The following is a 21060-nucleotide window of genomic DNA, read 5'->3' as shown; positions in this document are numbered from 1 at the left end:
ACAGCAGGCTCCCACCCAGGCCACTCTAAATATGAGCCCCCTTATAAAAAGTCAAGGGACTATAAGAAACGCCCGCAGAGGCAGTCCTGATCTGACCCCCAACCTGGGCCTTCCAAGGGCAAACAGGCAGGAAAACGTCAATTTTGATGGGACGCCTGGAGGCGACTTACCAGTTTGTACCAGTGATCCACCCGCAATAAAGCTTTCCTTCTCCAACTGGTTGTGTGCTTTTCTCCCGGAGTGGTCACCGCTGACCTCGGACTGATGGGTCCTCAACACCATCTCCCGGGGCTACACCCTACAGTTTACCTCTACCCCGCCCACCCACCCTCCACCCCCGTCCCTCCTGGGGGACCCCTCTCACGAGACCCTGTTCAAGCAGGAGGTGGGGCAGCTCCTTGGCCTAGGAGCAGTGGAAGTGGTGCCAGCGGAGTTCAGACACAAGGTTTTCTACTCTCGCTACTTCCTTATCCCGAAGGCCAAATGGGGGCTCAGGCCCATCCTGGACCTGCGAGGCCTGAACCAATACATGGTAAAGCTCAAGTTTTGTATGGTCTCTCTGGCCTCCATCATCCCCTCCCTGGATCCTGGGGACTGGTACTCCGCCCTCGATCTGCAGGACGCGTACTTCCACATTCATATATTCGAGGGGCACAGACGTTTCCTCCATTTCATGGTTGGGCAGGAACGCTACCAATTTACGGTCCTCCCGTTTGGCCTGTCCACTGCTCCCAGTGTATTCACAAAGTGCATGTCTGTGGTGGGCAGCCTACCTCAGATGATGTGGGGTTCAGATCTTCCCCTATCTCGATGACTGGCTGGTCAAGGGCAGCTCCAGGTCGCAGGTGCGGGATCACGTGGCGCTCCTCCTGTCAACGTGCGCCACTCTAGGCCTGTTGGTAAATGACACCAAGTCCATGTTAATCCTGGTGCAGTGCATAGAGTTTATCGGGGCAGTCCTGGATGCGACATCGGCCAGGGCCTCCCTCCCATCGGACAGATTCGAGACCTTAAAAAGGCTCATCGACACAGTCACAAGGTTCTTCGTGACCACAGCCAGAGCGTGCCTCCAGCTTCTGGGTCACATGTCGGCGTGCACATATGTGGTTCGCCATGCCAGACTCAGGATGAGGCACCTCCAGCTCTGGTTGGCCTCGGTCTTTTCCCAGTCCAGAGACAGGATGGACAAAGTCCTCACTATGCCCGAACCGGTGATCAGCTCCCTACAATGGTGATCCTCCCCGGGGATCATGCTCCACGGGGTCCTGTTCAGGGGCAGGCCCCCATCAGTGGAGCTGGTGTCCAATGTGTCAGACCTGGGATAGGGAGCCCATATGGGGAACGTTCAGATCCAAGGTCTGTGGTCTGCACAGAACCTTGTCCTGCATATAAACATCAAGGAGCTCAGGGCGGTCTGTCTGGCATGCATGGCCTTCCGCTCGCACCTGGAGGGCAGAGTGATCAGGGTTCTCATGGACAACATGGCCTCGATGTTTTACATCAACAGGCAAGGCAGGGCCCGCTCCTCTGCCCTCTGCCAGGAAGCCCTCAGGCTGTGTATAGCCCACAATATTTGGTTACAAGCCCACCACTTACCAGGCGCCCAGAACTCGCGGGCGAATCACCTGAGCCGAGACTTCTTCTCTTGGCACAATTGGTCACTACACCCAGAGGGGGTGCACAGGATTTTCCAAAAGTGGGGCACTCCCCAGGTGGATCTGTTTGTGACATGGCAGAACCGCTGGTGTTCCCGCTTCTGCTCTGGGGGGGTTGGGCGCGGGCGCCATCTCCGATGCCTTCCTCCTATCCTGGTCTGGCCAGCTTCTCTATGCCTTCCCCCCAATCCCGCTGATCGGCAAGGTCTTGGAGAAGATAAAAATGGACATTGGTATGGGACTCTCATGAGCCTGGCAGTAGCCCCGCCGTGGCCGTTACTATCCCGCCCGGACCTGCTCTCCCAGGACCAGGGCCACCTCCTCCATCCCAACCTAGTGGCACTCCACCACATGGCATGGCCGCTCAATTGTTAGGCCGGGAGGAAAGGACGTACTTGGAAGGGGTTCAGCGCGTGCTCCTGGAAAGCAGACAGCCCTCCACACATCAGGCCTACCTGGCAAAGTGGTCTTGGTTTTCCCGGTAGGCAGCTGATCGGGGCGTGTCACCCATGGCTGGTCTGATCCAGCTCATTTTAGACTACCTCCTTCACCTTCGAGCCCAGGGCCTAGCATTAAGGTGCACTTGGCGGACATATCGGCCTTCCACCCACCATTGCAGGGCCACACAGTATTCTCCCATGCTATGACTGGCCGATTCCTCTAGGGATTGGATTGTCTTTTCCCGTATGTTAGGCCCCCCAGTCCCACAGTGGGACCTGAACTTGGTGCTGGCCCGGTTGATGGGTCCCCCGTTTGAGCCGCTAACCACATGCTCCTGGTCGCACCTCTCGTGGAAGGTAGTCTTCCTGGTGGCGATCACATCGGCTAGATGGGTCTTAGAGCTTAGGACCTGATCTCCAAGCCCCTGTACACCATGTTCCACAAGGATAAGGTCCTGCTCCGACCACATCTTTCATTCCTCCCCAAGGTGGTCTCCACCTACCACATGGGTCAGGACATCTTCCTGCCAGTGCTCTGTCCCAAGCCCCATGCATCCAGTGGGGAGCGCCACTTCCACATGCTGGATGTGAGACGGGCTCTGGCTTTTAACCTGGAATGTACTAAGCCATTCAGGGAGTCCTTGCAGCTGTTCATCACCTCGGCTGAACGCATGAGAGGTCGGCCGATCTTCATTCAGCAGCTCCCCAACTGGATCACCTTGTGTATTCGTACCTGTTATGACCTGGAGGGAGTCCCCCCGTGGCCAATTGTGAGGACACACTCGACAAGAGTGCAAGCTTTGTCGGCTGCCTTTTTAGCCCATGTTCCCCATTCAGAACATTTGTAGGGCTGCCACATGGTCTTCAGTTCACATGTTCACCTCGCATTATGTGATCGTCTCCCAAACCAGGGAGGATGCCTGGTTCGGCAGGGCTGTACTCCGTCCCAAGAGTCTCTGAACTCCTACTCACCTCCAACAGATATAGCTTGGAATAACCTATTGTGGAATACACATGAGCAATCACTCAAAGAAGAAAAGACAGTTACCCTTTCCGTAACTGGTGTTCTTCGAGATGTGTTGCTCATGTTCATTCCACATCCCGGCTTCCTACCCCTCTGTCGGAGTTGTCTGGCAATACACAAATGCAAGAAGCCTGGGATACAAGCAGGGAGAACTGGAAGTCCTGGCACAGTCAAGGAATTATGATGTGATTGGAATAACAGAGACTTGGTGGGATAACTCACATGACTGGAGTACTGTCGTGGATGGATATAAACTGTTCAGAAAGGACAGGCAGGGCAGAAAAGGTGGGGGGAGTTGCATTGTATGTAAGAGAGCAGTATGACTGCTCAGAGCTCCGGTGTGAAACTGCAGAAAAACCTGAGAGTCTCTGGATTAAATTTAGAAGTGTGAGCAACAAGGGTGATGTCATGATGGGAGTCTGCTACAGACCAACAGACCAGGGAGGTGAGGTGGTGGAGGCTTTCTTCTGGCAACTAACAGAAGTTACTAGATCACAGGCCCTGGTTCTCATGGGAGACTTTAATTACCCTGATATCTGCTGGGAGAGCAATACAGTGGTGCACAGACAATCCAGAAAGTTTTTGGAAAGTGTAGGGGACAATTTCCTGGTGCAAGTGCTGGAGGAACCAACTAGGGGCAGAGCTCTTCTTGACCTGCTGCTCACAAACCGGGAAGAATTAGTACGGGAAGCAAAAGTGGATGGGAACCTGGGAGGCAGTGACCATGAGATGGTTGAGTTCAGGATCCTGACACAAGGAAGAAAGCAGCAGAATACGGACCCTGGACTTCAGAAAAGCAGACTCTGACTCCCTCAGGGAACTGATGGGCAGGATCCCCTGGGAGAATAACATGAGGGGGAAAGGAGTCCAGGAGAGCTGCCGGTATTTTAAAGAATCCTTATTGAGGTTGCAGGAACAAACCATCCTGATGTGTAGAAAGAATAGTAAATATGGCAGGTGACCAGCTTGGCTTAACAGTGAAATCCTTGCTGATCTTAAACACAAAAAAGAAGCTTACAAGAAGTGGAAGATTGGACAGATGACCAGGGAGGAGTATAAAAATATTGCTCAGGCATGCAGGAGTGAAATCAGGAAGGCCAAATCACACTTGGAGTTGCAGCTATCAAGAGATGTTAAGAGTAACAAGAAGGGTTTCTTCAGGTATGTTAGCAACAAGAAGGTCAAGGAAAGTGTGGGCCCCTTACTGAATGAGGCAGGCAACCTAGTGACAGAGGATGTGGAAAAAGCTAATATACTCAATGCTTTTTTTGCCTCTGTCTTCACGAACAAGGTCAGCTCCCAGACTACTGCACTGGGCAGCACAGCATGGGGAGGAGGTGACCAGCCCTCTGTGAAGAAAGAAGTGGTTCAGGACTATTTAGAAAAGCTGGACGAGCAGAAATCCATGGGTCCAGCTGCGCTGCATCCGAGGGTGCTAAAGGAGTTGGCGGATGTGATTGCAGAGCCATTGGCCATTGTCTTTGAAAACTCATGGTGATTGGGGGAGGTCCTGGATGACTGGAAAAAGGCTAATGTAGTGCCCATCTTTAAAAAAGGGAAGAAGGAGGATCCGGGGAACCACAGGCCAGTCAGCCTCACCTCAATCCCTGGACAAATCATGGAGCAGGTCCTCAAGGAATCAATTCTGAAGCACTTAGAGGAGAGGAAAGTGATCAGAAAAAGTCAGCATGGATTCACAAAGAGCAAGTCATGCCTGACTAACTATTTGCCTTCTGTGACGAGATAACTGGCTCTGTGAATGAGGGGAAAGCAGTGGATGTGTTATTCCTTGATTTTAGCAAAGCTTTTGATATGGTCTCCCACAGTATTCTTGCCAGCAAGTTAAAGAAGTATGGGCTGGATGAATGGACTATAAGGTGGATAGAAAGCTGGCTAGATCATCGGGCTCAACGGGCAGTGATCAATGGCTCCACTAGTTGGCAGCTGGTATCAAGCGGAGTGCCCCAAGGGTTGGTCCTGGGGCTAGTTTTGTTCAATATCTTCATTAATGATCTGGAGAATGGCATGGACTGCACCCTCAGCAAGTTTGCAGATGACACTAAACTGGGAGGAGTGGTAGATATGCTGGAGGGTAGGGATGGGATACAGAAGGACCTAGACAAATTAGAGAATTGGGCCAAAAGAAATCTGATGAGGTTCAACAAGGACAGGTGCAGAGTCCTGCACTTAGGATGGAAGAATCCCATGAACTGCTACAGACTAGGGACCGAATGGCTAGATAGCAGTTCTGCAGAAAAGGACCTAGGGGTTACAGTGGATGAGAAGCTGAATATGAATCAACAGTGTGCCCTTGTTGCCAAGAAGGCTAACGGCATTTTGGGCTGTATAAGGAGGGGCATTGCCAGCAGATGGAGGGACGTGATCATTCCCCTCTATTCGACATTGGTGAGGCCTCATCTGGAGTATTGTGTCCAGTTTTGGGCCTACAAGAAGTATGTGGAAAAATTGGAAAGAGTCCAGTGGAGGGCAACAAAATGATTAGGGGGCTGGAGCACATGACTTATGAGGAGAGGCTTAGGGAACTGGGATTGTTTAGTCTGAGAAGAGAAGAATGAGAGGGGATTTGAGAGCTGCTTTCATTTACCTGAAAGGGGTTCCAAAGAGGATGGATCTAGACTGTTCTCAGTGGTAGCAGATGACAGAACAAGGGGTAATGGTCTCAAGTTGCAATGGGGGAGGTTTAGGCTGAATATTAGGAAAAACGTTTTCACTAGGAGGGTGGTAAAGCACTGGAATGGGTTACCTAGGGAGGTGGTGGAATCTCCTTCCTTAGAGGTTTTTAAGTTCAGGCTTGACAAAGCCCTGGCTGGGATGATTTAGTTGGGGATTGGTCCTGCTTTGAGCAGGGGGTTGGACTAAATGACCTCTTGAGGTCCCTTCCAACCCTGATATTCTATGATTCTATGGAACTGAGGGTGGGGGGGAGCACACAGCGCCTCTTATACCGCACCATAGAGGCACCATTCCAGGCATCACTAGGGGTGCCCCCCCTCGGGTACTGCTAGGGGAAAATCTTCCTGCACCAGTGCACGTGGCGAGCACACACACCTATTGTGGAATGGACATGAGCAACACATCTCGAAGAACACCAGTTACGGAAAAGGTAACTGTCTTTTCTTCTTCTTTGTTACCCAGGCTCCTCGCAGTGGTGTATAGACAATTCAAGAATTTCTTCTCTTCATGTTCTTTGGTTCCTTGATTCATTTTGTTCACAACATCTCATTTTTGTGCTGAGTTCTCATATATTCCCTCTTCCCTGTTGAAGCTGTTCCGCTTTGAATAAATAATTAGTCACTGAGAGGGGGAATGACTTTCTAGGCTGGTGGTTAGATTACTCCTCTAGGCTGCGGGAGATTTATGGGCCAGTCCCCCTACTCCAGTGGCTTGAATTATTTTATCCAAAGGGCAGCAGCTTCAACAGGAGAGACTGAGGGAGACCCACATCAGAAAGTCCTATAGCTCTTCATTCACAGAATAAGAAACCTGAGCATCAATTCAGGTTTTGTGAATCCCAGTGATTTTCTAGGTGCTTGAAAGTGAGGTATAGTTGTGCACAGCATCACAGTGCCTAAATGCCTTTGTGAATCTCACCCTCTGTCCCTCAGGTCCCCAGCTGTCAAATGGAAGAATAGTACCGGCCTGTCTCACAGGGATGCTGTGAGGTAAAAATACATTTTAAAAGATTGTGAAGTCCTCAGATACTATTGTAATGAGGTCACATAAATACTTTAGATAGAAAATATGATAGCTAACATATTAAAACACAATCTGTTTTTCTAGTCTAGACATGGACTGTACATGTAAGATACAGCTTGCAGGGGAGAGGCTTAAGGTGATGGCTGACAACCACACAGATGTGAGATCCTTGACAATTGGTTTCCCATTGTCAAGCTCTGCAGTGTCCTCTACTCTGCCCCCGTTCTCACATTCATCCTCCTATTAGTTAGTTGCTCTAACAATCACCTATATGCCTTCTTCCACATGGTCCAGCCTTCCTGAGCTCATCCTCCAGGCCTCAACCCATTCACATTTAAGTCCTTCTTAAACACCTACTTCTGTTGTTACTCATAATTAATCTAGTTGATTTGTATAGAAAATCCATTTTATAATTGCTCTTCTTTGGAGTATGTTTATTTTGCTGTTTGTCCATCAATGAACTCTTCAAGACACCCCTTCTTATGTGTCCAGAAAATGCCTAGCACATCATGGGTGCTATTATAAACATATAATAATCTCTAGAACAATAGAATGTTATAATGGATATGGGAGCTCTCCCAATGTTTAGGTACTTAGTTCCACAAAACTGAGTTAATCATAGAATCATAGAATATCAGGGTTGGAAGGGACCTCAAGAGGTCATCTAGTCCAACCCCCTGCTCAAAGCAGGACCAATTCCCAATTAAATCATCCCAGCCAGGGCTTTGTCAAGCCGGGCCTTAAAAACCTCCGAGGAAGAAGACTCCACCACTTCCCTAGGTAACGCATTCCAGTGTTTCACCACCCTCCTAGTGAAATAGTTTTTCCTAATATCCAACCTGGACCTCCCCCACTGCAACTTGAGACCATTGCTCCTTGTTCTGTCATCTGCCACCACTGAGAACAGCCGAGCTCCATCCTCTTTGGAACCCCCCTTCAGGTAGTTGAAGGCTGCTATCAAATCCCCCCCCCTCCTCATAAGTCATGTGCTCCAGACCCCTAATCATTTTTGTTGCCCTCCGTTGGACTCTTTCCAATTTTTCCACATCCTTCTTGTAGTGTGGGGCCCAAAACTGGACACAGTATTCCAGATGAGGCCTCACCAATGTTGAATAAAGGGGAACGATCATGTTCCTCTATCTGCTGGCAATGCCTCTACTTATACAGCCCAAAATGCCGTTAGCCTTCTTGGCAACAAGAGCACACTGTTGATTCATATCCAGCTTCTCGTCCACTGTGACCCCTAGGTCCTTTTCTGCAGAACTGCTACCTAGCCATTCGGTCTCCAGTCTGTAGCAGTGCATGGGATTCTTCCGTCCTAAGTGCAGGACTCTGCACTTGTCCTTGTTGAACCTCCTCAGGTTTTTTTTGGCCCAATCCTCTAATTTGTCTAGGTCCCTCTGTATCCAATCCCTACCCTCTAGTGTATCTACCACGCCTCCTAGTTTAGTGTCATCTGCAAACTTGCTGAGAGTCCAGTCCACACCATCCTCCAGATCATTAATAAAGATATTAAACAAAACCGGCCCCAGGACCGACCCTTGGGGCACTCCGCTTGAAACCGGCTGCCAACTAGACATGGAGCCATTGATCACTACCCGTTGAGCCCGACGATCTAGCCAGCTTTCTATCCACCTTACAGTCCATTCATCCAGCCCATACTTCTTTAACTTGGCGGCAAGAATACTGTGGGAGACCATATCAAAAGCTTTGCTAAAGTCAAGGAATAACACATCCACTGCTTTCCCCTCATCCACAGAGCCAGTTATCTCATCATAGAAGGCAATTAGGTTAGTCAGGCACAACTTCCCCTTCGTGAATCCATGCTGACTGTTCCTGATCACTTTCCTCTCCTCTAAATGTTAATGGGAATGGTATGTTAATGGGAATGGTATGTTTTGCAAACAGTTACTGGATTTTTGAACACAAAGGTCTGTTTCCATTCACATATGGTACAACAGGTACACACATTTTTTTAGAATCATTCATTGTGTCCTGCCCTGAAAATTCTGCCTACAAATTCATAGTTCCAAATTATGCCGATGCCAATTGCAACTCCTTAGTTAAAGTGGAATTCTGTTTCGCATTTAAAGCAGGGATATTAATAAAGAATTTTTACAAAGAAACATTTCTCTATTGCTAGTCAATACTTCACTTGGAAACAAATCGTATTCTTAGCATACAGCTTGATAACCAGATCTGTGCTTAGGAGTTCTTCATGTACAGTGGGAGAAAGAATTCTTACCCATGTTTACCAAGCAGCAGCTGAGCTGTTTCACAATTGCTGCTGCATAAACCTATGTTCTTCTTCAAGTGATTGCCCACCCAGATTCCATTCTCAGTGCTCATGCCCCCATGTACTTGAGATTGGATTCTTTTTGAATAGCAGTATCTGTTGTTTCAATGGCTGTGCTCTGCATACCTTCACAGCCAGTGCAGTCTCATGAGAAACAGTTGAAATAGGGAATAGACTCCCTGCTACAACTCAGAGCAATGGAAGAAGTGTCCTTAGAATTCACAGGAAAGGGCTTTCATTCCCATTACTTCCTACTTCCAAACAAGAAAGGAGTTGGAGACCCATCCTCAATGTTTGTGGTCTCAATATGTTTATTCATCATGTCCAATTCTGTGTCATCAGCTTGCTTCTGTAATACCTTCCCTGGATACTCTGGACCGATTCATAGCTCTCAACCTTCAAGATGCTTACTTTCATACCTCCATCCTCCCAGCTCACAGAAAGTACCAGAGATTCCTGGTAGAAGCAGCTCAATACCCATACAGAGTACTGCCTTTTGGCTTCTTAAGAGCTCCTCAGGTCTTCACTGAAGTCCTGGCTGTAATGACTGCACATCTTTGTAGGTGAGGAATACAGGTTTATCCCTATGTAGATGACTTGGTGGTTCAGGGAAAATCCCTACAGCAGGTAACCGACTTGATTTATTAGAATAATAGAAGATTAGGGTTGGAAGAGACCTCAGGAGGTCATCTAGTCCAATCCCCTGCTCAAAGCAGGACCAACCCCAACTAAATCTTCCCAGCCAGGCTTTGTCACGGATGGAGATTCCACTAGCTCCCGAGGTAACTCATTCCAGTGCTTCATGACCCTCCTAGTGAAATAGTTTTTCCTAATATCCAACCTAGACCTCGCCCACTGCAACTTGAGACCATTGCTCCTTGTTAGAATCATAGAATATCAGGGTTAGAAGGGATCTCAGGAGGTCATCTAGTCCAACCCCCTGCTCAAAGCAGGACCAATCCCCAAATCCCCCCCTCAAGGATTAAACTCACAACCCTGGGTTTAGCAGGCCAATGCTCAAACCACTGAGCTATCCTTCCCTCCCTCTGTCATCTGCCACCACTGAGAACAGCTGAGCTCCATCCTCTTTGGAAACCCCCTTCAGATAGTTGAAGGCTGCTATCAAATCCCACTCCCCCCCTTCTCTTCTGCAGACTAAATAAGCCTGGTTTCCTCAGCCTCTCCTCATAAGTCATGTGCTCTGGCCCCCTAATCATTTTCATTGCCCTCTGCTGGACTTTCTCCAATTTGTCCATATCCTTTCTGTAGTGGGGGGCCCAAAACTGGATGCAATACTCCAGATGTGGCCTCACCAGTGCCGAATAGAGGGGAATAATCACTTCCCTCAATCTGCTGGCAGTGCTACTACTATTGCAGCCCAATATGCCGTTAGCCTTCTTGGCAACAAGGGCACACTGTTGACTCATATCCAACTTCTCATCCACTATAATCCCCAGGTCCTTTTCTGCAGAACTGCCACTTAGCCAGTCAGTCCCCAGCCTGTAGCAGTGCATGGGATTCTTCCGTCCTAGGTGCAGGACTCTGCACTTGTCTTTGTTGAACCTCATCAGATTTCTTTTGGTCCAATCCTTCAATTTGTCTAGTATCAGAGGGGTAGTTGTATTAGTCTGGATCTGTAAAAAGCAACAAAGAGTCCTGTGGAACCTTATAGACTAACAGACGTATTGGAGCATAAGCTTTCGTGGGTGAATGCGTCACATGCGTCTGATGAAGTGGGTATTCACCCATGAAAGATTATGCTCCAATACATCTGTTAGTCTATAAGGTGCCACAGGACTCTTTGTTGCTTTTTACAATTTGTCTAGGTCACTCTGGACCCTATCCATACCCTCCAGCTTATCTACCTGTCCTCCCAGCTTAGTGTCATCCGCAAACTTGCTGAGGGTGCAATCCATCCCATCATCCAGATCATAATGAAGATGTTAAACAAAACTGGCCCTAGGACCGACCCAGGTGGCACTACACTCGATACCGGCTGCCAACAGATGGATTATATCCTCCATCTGTTTACCTCATTGGGGCTAAATGTCAGCAAGGAAAAATCCACTTTGACCCCGACTCAGACCATGGAGTTCATTGAGGCCATATAAAATTCCAAATGATGATAGGTCAGAGCGTTTTGGACATTTCCCAGAACATCAATGAGATGTGCCTTAAAGTCATGTGACACATGGCAGCATGTACTTTGTTACACAGCATGCCATACTTTGCCTTTAGCCTCTGCAAGGGTTGTTGAGATCAGCATATCTACCGAACAGACACAGCATAAAACTGTTGGTTACAGTTGCTCTAGAAGTCCTATTCTCATTAAATTGCTGGACAGAACCACTTCAGCTATGCAATGGAATTCCTTTCTTGGTGCCTGGGCTTTGCTGATGGATGCCTACACAGAAGCATGGGAAGCTCGTCTCGACCAACTCAGGATTCAATTATTATGGTCTTCTTGGAAAGCCATGCTACATATAAATGTCCTGGAGCTCAGAGCCATATGATTGGCATGCAAAGCCTTTCTACACCTTCCCCAAGGCCTCACCATTCAAATGCTGACAGATAACATCACTGCAATGTACTATATCAACAAACGTGGTCAGGGAGGGGACACATTTCTCCCTCTCTCCCCCAACATACAGTGTGTCAAGAGACAACACAACTTTGGAACTGGTGCATACTTCACCATTTTACACCAGTAGTCCTCTACCTACTTGGGCAACAAAACCACCTGGTGGATCAACTCAGCAAGAATTTTTCAGTGAATCACAAATGGTTCCTCAATGACTCAGTCCTCCATGACATCATCTTCAGGTGGGTTTCCCTATTTGCTATACACCTCAAAAACAAATGTCAGACATTTTGCTCCAGAGTTCTTAGAAAACTACAACAGAATGCAGGCCATGTGATCATGGTAGCCCCAGCATGGACTGGCAGTTTTGGTTCTCCATCCTGGTGAATCTACCAGCCTGTTTGTCAATTGCCTTACACCTTCTCTCTGACTTAGTTTCCCACAACTAAGGCCAGATCCTGCAACCAGCTCCAGCAGGACCACCCAGGTGGTGGCTGAATGACTTCATTAGAGAGAAGCTGCTCATCTGAATTCAAAAACATCTTGTTACAACGCAGAAAAATGCAGAAAAACGTCAGTCAGAATGACCTACAGTGCTAAATGGAGGAGATTTTCTATCGTGGTTGTTCAGCAGCAGCTTTTGCCATTGGCAACCTCAGTCCTGACTGTTTTGAATTCTTTACTTATCCTGAAGCAATCTAGACTTCGTCAGTTCAATTAAGGTATATTTAACAGTGATCTCAGCAAATAACCCTCCAGTTCAGAGTTACACTATATTTACACATCCCTTGATGGGGAGATTTTTTTAAGGGTTTCACCCATGTCTTCCCATCTGTTGGTTAGCTTCCCGCTTCCTGTGAATTCAACTTAGTTGTCATTCAGTTAATAGGACCCAACCCCCTTTGTACTCATGGCAACCTGCTTTCTTTACTACCTGTCAATAAAAATGGCCTTTCTGATGGCTACTACTTCAGTTAGGAGAGTGGCAGAAATTCAGGCCCTTATGCCGGTCCCACTTTACACCATATTTCATAAAGACAAGGTCAAACTTAGGCTGGACCCCAAGTTCCTTCTTAAGGAAGGCTTGGATTTTCACCTCAGTCATATCTATCTACCTACTAGTTTTTCCCCAAAACCTCATTCCACCCCAGGCAAAACAAAACTTCATACCCTAGACTTGGTGAGGCTTTATCCTTTTATTTGGAAGTCATTTAGATCCTCTCCCAAACAGTTTGTGGCTTTCACAAAAAAGGTTACAGGACAACCTATTTCCACCCAGAGGTTATCTAAATGGGTTTCAGATTGTATTAAGAATTGCTATCAGATAGCTAAGAAGTATCATCCAAGTTATGTTAGAACCCATTCCACTAAGGCTCAGGCAGTCTCTGCCGCTTGCTTGGGTAATAGACTAATATCTGAAATATGCATGGTGAAACCTGTAACTCTGTTAATACATTTACTTCCCATTATTCCCTGGTACAGACTTCCAGATTGAATAGCCAACTCTGATAGCACAGTCCTGCAGTCACTCTTTAAGTAGGATGTCTCTTTCCACCTCCAGGCTTGAGATAACTGCTTTCTAGTCACCAAGAGTGGAAGCTGTATGGGCAATCACTCAAAGAAAGAATGCTTACTTTACAATAACTGTGGTTCTTCGAGATGTGTTGATTAAAAATTCCATGGCCTACTCTCCTTCCCTAAGGACTAATTCAGAGTCCTATCCATATGGGATTCTTACTGGTAAAGGAAGTGAATTGCAGCTGAGGCTCCTTTATACCCTCAGCTATGGCGGTTGTGAGGTTATGCAAGTGCAGGCATGGCCCCAGTGGAATTGCTATTCAAAAATAATCTGATCTCACATGAATTAGATGGATGCATACCTAGGGTGGAATCTGTATGGACAACACATCTTGAAGAACCACAGTCATAGGCACCAGCTCCGTGGGTGCTCCGGGGCTGGAGCACCCACGGGGAAAAATTAGCGGGTGCTCTGCACCAACCGGCAGCCAAGCTCCCCACTCCTCACCTCCTTCTCCCCCCACTGAGCATGCCGTGTCCCTGCTCCTTCCCCTTCCTCCCAGCGCTTCCCAACCCCTTGCCACCTAACAGCTGTTTGGCGGCGCTTAGGACTTTCCGGGAGGGCAGGGAGGAGCAGGGATGTGGCGGGGCAGGAGCGGGGACTTGGGGGAAGGTGGTGGAATGGGGGTGGGACAAGGGTGGTGCAGGGGCTGGGCAGGGGCGGGGCCGAAAAACCCACTGGGCAGAGGAGAAGTCAGTGCCTATGACCCCAGTTACTATAGGGTAAGTAACCATTCTTTCCTCCTATATCCCTTTTCATGGTGGTCAATTGGCCAATGGATCAAATAGTTACACACAAGACTTGCAGCTGGTGTGCTCTTAAACCTGCTCTCTATGGTAGAATGAATGGTTTCTCCATATAGGTGTATAGACCCTTGCACATTTTCTCAAATCCTAACCTCAACCCGGCACAATACAATTTTGCCCTTCTGCTGCGTTCAAGGCCTTTTGTGCCATGTCAGAGGATCAGGAATTGTAAAAGTATTTTCAGTGTGAGTACTTGATTATGTATTTGTTGCCTGTTATGTATTTGGTTGTCGTGGTAATAGAATCTTGTGTTGCTCTGGCAACTGAGTTAGATTATTTGGGGATAGCCCAGCCTGTTTGGCTGGCTGTTGGTTAGTTCTGTGTGTAGCAATAAATGGCTGCTCCAAGGTTTACAGCTCTCTGTGTCTCCAGTGATTTCTTCCTAAAACTGTTGCCCCCAAGGATATAACATTGCCCACCGTAAAACATTCCATCTATAATGTTATCACTGCTTTGAAATTCAATTTGCAGTATATTTGTTGTGTTGTACAAGCTGTTAATGAAGTATCACCTTTGATATTGTATATTATTTTTGTACAGCTGATGGGAAATTTTTGGCATCTGTTGGGTTAGATGATAATCACACCATTGTATTTTGGGATTGGAAAAAAGGAGAAAAGATAGCCACAACAAGGTAAGAATATTTCCAAATGCAAACATGCACTGTAATGATCACTGCCTATTTCTGATCACCATTTTACATTGCTCTGTATAATATTAACTAAAAATTTTAAGATTTTTTTTGCAATAAAAAATATCACATCTCACTGAAAACAGAGTAATGTTTCAGAAGAACATATCTAGGTAAAAAACATTAGCATATATAGTTTAAAATTGTACAATTATGTAAACTGTTTCTAACCGGGAACTCCCTATCCTTTCTGTGAAGATTGCTGCATTGGAATCTTAATTTAAAAAGAATAACCTTTTATAGGGCTCATGTAACATTTTTTTTCCCATTCTTTCATCCCCTGACCCAGGATTGTCAAAATCATTTAAGTCAAAAATTGTATATTTTCCCTTATATGATGGATAGTATTCTGGATGAAGATTCCCTCTGAATGTACATATGCTGCTTTATTTCAAATGAGGGGAGGTGGTTCCTCTAATATAAACAGATTTTTCCAGGCCTATTGGTACTGCCAGGTCACCTGTCTCCCTGCTGAATCAGCAGTTTCTGCAGTATTTGTCCCTTTGGGCTGGTCTACACTGGGGGGGGGGGAGAATCGATCCAAGATACGCAACTTCAGCTACGTAAATAGCGTAGCTGAAGTCGAAGTATCTTGGATCGAATTACCTGGGGTCCACATGGCATGGAATCGACGGCCACGGTTCCCCTATCGACTGTGCTACCGCCGCTCGCTCTGGTGGAATTCCGGAGTCGACGGTGAGCGCGTTTGGGAATTGATGTATCGCGTCTTAACGAGACGCGATATATCGATCCTGGATAAATCGATTGCTACCCGCCGAAACGGCGGGTAGTGAAGATGTACCCTTTGAGTCACTATCAGGAAGCTTAGCTGCTAACTCAGTGGTAGTTAAGAAACTTTTGTAATTGCTTGAAACAGATAGTATGAATAGAATTGGTCTGCAGGTCACATGTCTGATAGATCTTTTTTTATTTTAAAATATTGAATAGCAGTTGTTTCTTTTTATTAAAATAGTTCTGTTCGTAGCAAGATTCAGACAAAAGTGTTAAAAATTTATAGCAAACCAAAGAAAGAGAGAAAATCTTGCTCCCTCTCTCCTCACACTCTTCAAGGAAGTATTCTCTGTCAGCTTCTCATAATACACAAATTATTTCTTTGGCTTGGTCTACACTACCCGCCCCAATTCGAACTAAGGTACGCAACTTCAGCTACGTGAATAACGTAGCTGAAGTCGAAGTACCTTAGTTCGAACTTACCTTGGTCCACACGCGGCAGGCAGGCTCCCCCGTCGACTCCGCGGTACTCCTCTCGCCGAGCTGGAGTACCGCAGTCGACGGCAAGCACTTCCGGGTTCGACTTATCGCGTCCAGACTAGACGCGATAAGTCGAACCCAGAACTTCGATTTCCAGCCGTCGAACTAGCTGGTAAGTGTAGCCAAGGCCTTTGATACATCTTTTACTCTTCCTTATATAGTAAATGTAAAGGGTTCATGAAATTTTTTTATTTTGAATAAGGGGTAGCCCAGCTGAAAAGGTTTGAGAAATACAGTTCCGTACCATATGAAAGCTGGGATGCCAAGTTACTCATTGGGGTATAAAGAATTGGTTTCTGTCTCTAATGGTTCACCAGAGAATGGTTGTTAAAATCAAGAGGGTCATCAGAATTATATGACTTTTTTTAAGGTCTGATATTTTGGACCTATCTAGAACAAATTACATGGTCATTCTAGAAAGCTGAGAATCCTCATGTTAAAATACTAATAGTATAAAGCAATGGCTCTCAAACTTTTTTACTGGTGACCCCTTTCATAGAAAGCTTCTGAGTGACCCCCTTATAAATTAAAAACACTTTTTAATATATTTAACACCATTATAAATGCTGGCAAAGCGGGATTTGGGGTGGAGGTTGACAGCTCACGACCCCCCATGTAATAACCTTGCTACCTCCTGAGGGGTCCCAACCCCCAGTTTGAGAACCCCTGGTATAAGGTATCAGTTTCTACCCTTGATGATTGACAACACATTGAATTTAGAAATTATCATTAGTGCCCATCTAGCATTGCTTTTTTTGCACAGGTCCAAAACTGAACATAGAAGACCCCAGAACTCAAACAACCGTAACTGTAATTACCTGAGAATGGGCTTGAAGACTTATTTGCTGCTAGTTAAACTATCCTCTGAAATATAATTTTAGTTTTTGTCCTTCTAATTATTATTTTATTTTGTGTCATCCTATTTCACATTTCCTAGTCCTCATTGCCAGATTTGTTTAAATATTTTAAAATGCCTACGTATCTGTCTGTTTATACATCCTTTACATCTTTGCCTAATTGAATTGACTTTTGTTGCCTATTTTCTTGCTCTAAGCCTTAACTAGACTCAAAGTCAATTGTTCCACCTACACTTTCTGAATTATTTACCACTTAGCTATAGTCTGTTTCCTATATTGTAGTATACTGTAGAGAAGTGACTGCCTCACAGCCCCTCCTCGTGGCCCTAGGGCAGCCCTTCACACAGCGCCTCACCTCCCTTCTTGCATCCCCAAATAAACTCCATGCAGAGTTTTCCTAGTCCAGTCATTAAAGCTCTCCTTATGGTCTGATTTATTAACTTAAAATTCAAAGTTAAAAACAAAGTCTTTTCTCCAATCTAATACAGCCCAAACTCCCCCATTCTGGTCAGAATCCTTCTTGCCTTAGCTCCAGGGCGGCAGTCAGGCAGCCTTTGGCGGCGTGCCTGCGGGAGGTCTGCTGGTCCTGCGGATTCAGCGGCAATTCGTCTGTGGGTACGCTGAAGCCCGGGACTGGCAGACCTCCCGCAGGCACGCCGCCAAAGGCAGCCTGCCTGCCATGCTTGGGGTGGCAAAAAAGTTAGAGCCGCCCCTGCTTAGCAGGCTATCCTCAGCCCTTCCTAGCTGGAGCAATTCCTCTGGTCTCAGGGAGACCTTTCTCAAGTCTCACACAGTCTTCCTCCCCTACTGCAGCCACCTTCTGTTCTTTATCAGAAACTGTCTCATTCCCTGCAGGTGGGGCTCATTCTGTAATCAGGGTTGGCTTGACTCCAGCTCCTCAGTCCAAAGGCAAGCAACTCTGTTACAGCTTCATTCTGCCAACCCTCATTCTGGCAGAAAAATGCATAATGAGATCCAATGATGGGAAGTTAAAGCTAGCCAAATTCAGATTACTGAGGTGCCAACTTTTTAAAGCGAGGTTAATTAACCATTGGCACAACTTACTCAGGGATGTGAAGGATTCTCAGTCACTTACAGATTTTAAGTCAAGACTGGATATCTTTCTGAAAGACAAGATGTATGTAGTTCAAACACGTTGTGGATTTGATGCAGAAATTATTGGGTGACATTCTTTGGCTTGTATTATGGAGGAGGTCAGACTAGATTATCATAATGATCTCTTCTAGCTTGAAAAGTTATGACTCTAGACAAGACAGACTAAGCATGGGAGGGAAAACAGAGGCATAGAGAAGTGAAGTGATTTGTCCAAAGTCATGGAGCTAGTCAGTGTAAGAGTTAGGAATAGAATTTTGGCCTCCTAACCCCCAGTTGAGTGTTCTGTCCACTGCACTACAGTTGTAATTCAATTCTTTTAACTAGCAACTATTTTTTATAATTTTAAAAAATGTTTAAATGACTTAGGTGGTTTTTAATTTTTTTTTATTCCATATCCTTATTGATAGTTTTTCTCCATCAAGAGCATACACTAGTTTGTGGTTATTCCACTTCCTGTAAGAGATGGTCTGTTTTATAAATTTGCATTTTTGAAAAAGAGCATGGAAGCAATTATTTTGAAAAATATACACATAGAAGGCAAAATTAATCCTCCTTTTGCATGTGCTCTCTTTCTCTGCCCTGCTTCCTTCACTCTTTTCTGTAACATTGGCATACACACAAAGCCTGAGAAAATACAGACGGTGGGAGAATTAAGCTTGGGTCAGGGATCACAGAAACCAACCCCAACCTGTAGTAGGGCACGCAACAGTTCCATAGCCTTTTCTAGTCCTTGGGTTGGTACAGGGCCCAAAATACATATGAATCCACTACTAGTGTCTGTTTAGTTTCTCAGAGTTAATTTTATTAGTTCCTCGAGCACTAGCCTGTATACATATTCCACAGTTGATGAGTGCACGTCCAGTGTGTATGCATTAGAGAACTTTCCAATCAACAGTATCCAATAGGGCAGTGCATGCATCCCTCCTTTTTTCCAGAGCTGCCTCACCACATGCAAGTTCTTTCTGCCACCTGTGGTACATGTCAAAGCAACTCTCTTTGGATTTTACCTCCACTTCAGCATTGTAGTTAGTTAGCAGTGTCGGTTTAGTTAGGTAGGCCTATAGGACCCTGTGGGGAGAGGGGTTCCCTTTCCCTTTCCTGCAGTTACCAGTGGTACTGGCCACCATGGCTGACTGCAACAAGTCCCTAGGCTTTAAGAACTTTCCATTCTGTGAGGCAGTTATGCCTCTGAATGATGGACACACAAGGTATCTGTTCTGCTTCATCAAGAGACATGCCCTGGAACACTGTGACATCTGCAAGTCCTTCTCAAAGCTGACTCACCGCTTGAGAGAAGCACATCTAAGGGCTTTCATCATGCAGCAGGTGATGAGGCTGGACTCTGACCATGGGTTCTAGGCATCTGGGTCTTTGAGGGACTGGAGGTCATCAAAATGTGCCATGGTATTGACTTCTAAACTAGCTGCAGGGTCAGTCAGACCTGTGGCTTCCTTATCTGGGAAGTACAGAGACTGATCAAACTTGGAGTTCAGGTCTTCAAAGGAGAGGAGGCGAAGATCACCTCCCCTGATCTGTTTTCAAGGCTCTATAAGGCTACCAAGCTGTTGAATATTAAGGGTGCCTCAAAATTTAGGAAAAGTTCCCTGAGCACTGGAGCAGGTACCCACCAAATACACTTGGCTGCAATAGAGGCCCTACCCAACACTGTCATGTCTGTATTAACCTGCAGGTTCTCAGAGGCAACTAAACAGTTTCAACTCATCATAATGCTGGAAAACTCTGAAGTCCTCTTTAGCCAGCTCCATCAACCATTACCACTGAGTTAAACACCACCATTAATCGTACAAATCTGAAGAAAGTCAATTACTTTATATACCTTGGCAGTACCATCTCAAGTGATGGTTCCCTGGATGAAGAAATATCACACAGAATACAAAAGGCAAGCCAGGCTTTCAGAAAACTTCGCTATAGGATACTCAACTAGCATATCATCAAACTGTCAACAAAACTGACGATATACAATGCAGCAGTAATAGCATCTCTTTTATAAAGGTGTGAAATGTGGAAAGCTTACTGCAGACACATCAAGCAACTTGAAAAATGTCATATGCACTATCTTTGCTCTATCTTGAAGGTCTGCTGACAAGATATCCATCCTTGAAAGTGCAAAAATAACCAGCATTGAGGTAATGATTATCACAACTCAGCTTAAATGGATAGGTTATGGTACCAGAATGGTTGATGATAGACTCCCCCAAAAAGTCCCCTACGGTGAGCTGAAACTTGGAGAATGCATGAAAGGTGGTCAACATAAATACTTCAAAGACACCCCTAAGCAGAAGCTCAACTCATATAGCATAAATATTGATACCTTTTAAGACACAGGCAAGGACAGACCAGAATGAAGAGCAACTATCAATACAGGTTGTAAACACTTTGAGAAAGACAGCCAGGAAAAACTGATTGAAAAAAGGGCCAAGCATCATGTCAAGTCTTCATTGGGAGCCTACACATTCCTATGTGATATCTGTTCACGACCTTGCTCCTTGCAGATGGAACTATGCAGTCACAAGAGAACACATGAGATGCTGTGACATTATCATTGGCTATGACAGACAGCCATACATTAACCTCCTTGGTACCAAGACAGTCGGAACGATCATTGGCTAGTGTGGTAGAAGCCTGTCTCCAGTAAGGACCATGCTCTAGTTTTAGGCACAAGTACCTGTGTCATCACTGTTGCACTGATCTGTAAGTGCTCCACCACTTCAGGCTGCATCACCAGGGCTGACAGCCTAGCAGAAACTGGAGCCCCACAGTCCAGATTTCTGGACCCAGTGACTTGAAGGTTTCCACCTTCTAGTCAGGTTCTCTCTCTGTCCACCAGGTGAGCACCACCCTTCCTGGAGAACTATGCCCTTTTGTATTATAACTTGCTGGAGAGCCAACAGCCATCCCTGTCCAATTGACAGTTTCGATGTTGCCCAGGGTGCTGAGAGGTATATACTTATGGCAGAGGGTGGCGCACAGTACCAATCTACCACTGTATCAGGACCACTGGTATT

The 21060-nt window shown here is 46.1% G+C and overlaps 1 protein-coding gene across 1 annotated transcript in view; it reads left to right on the top strand.

Annotated features, from left to right (window-relative positions):
* EML6 (EMAP like 6) overlaps positions 1–21060 on the top strand; it is a 352965-nt gene that overhangs the window by 254259 nt on the left and 77646 nt on the right. Inside the window, exons 17-19 of the mRNA XM_034764322.1 lie at positions 1280–1307; positions 6656–6666; positions 14639–14732. Coding sequence (XP_034620213.1) covers positions 1280–1307; positions 6656–6666; positions 14639–14732 — 133 coding nt within the window. The remainder of the gene's footprint in view (positions 1–1279; positions 1308–6655; positions 6667–14638; positions 14733–21060) is intronic.

Source organism: Trachemys scripta, chromosome 3 (genome assembly GCF_013100865.1).
Source record: "Trachemys scripta elegans isolate TJP31775 chromosome 3, CAS_Tse_1.0, whole genome shotgun sequence".
Taxonomy (NCBI): Eukaryota; Metazoa; Chordata; order Testudines; family Emydidae; genus Trachemys; species Trachemys scripta.
The sequence above is the reverse complement of the archived record's forward strand: the minus strand, read 5'-3'. Positions and strand labels throughout refer to the sequence as shown.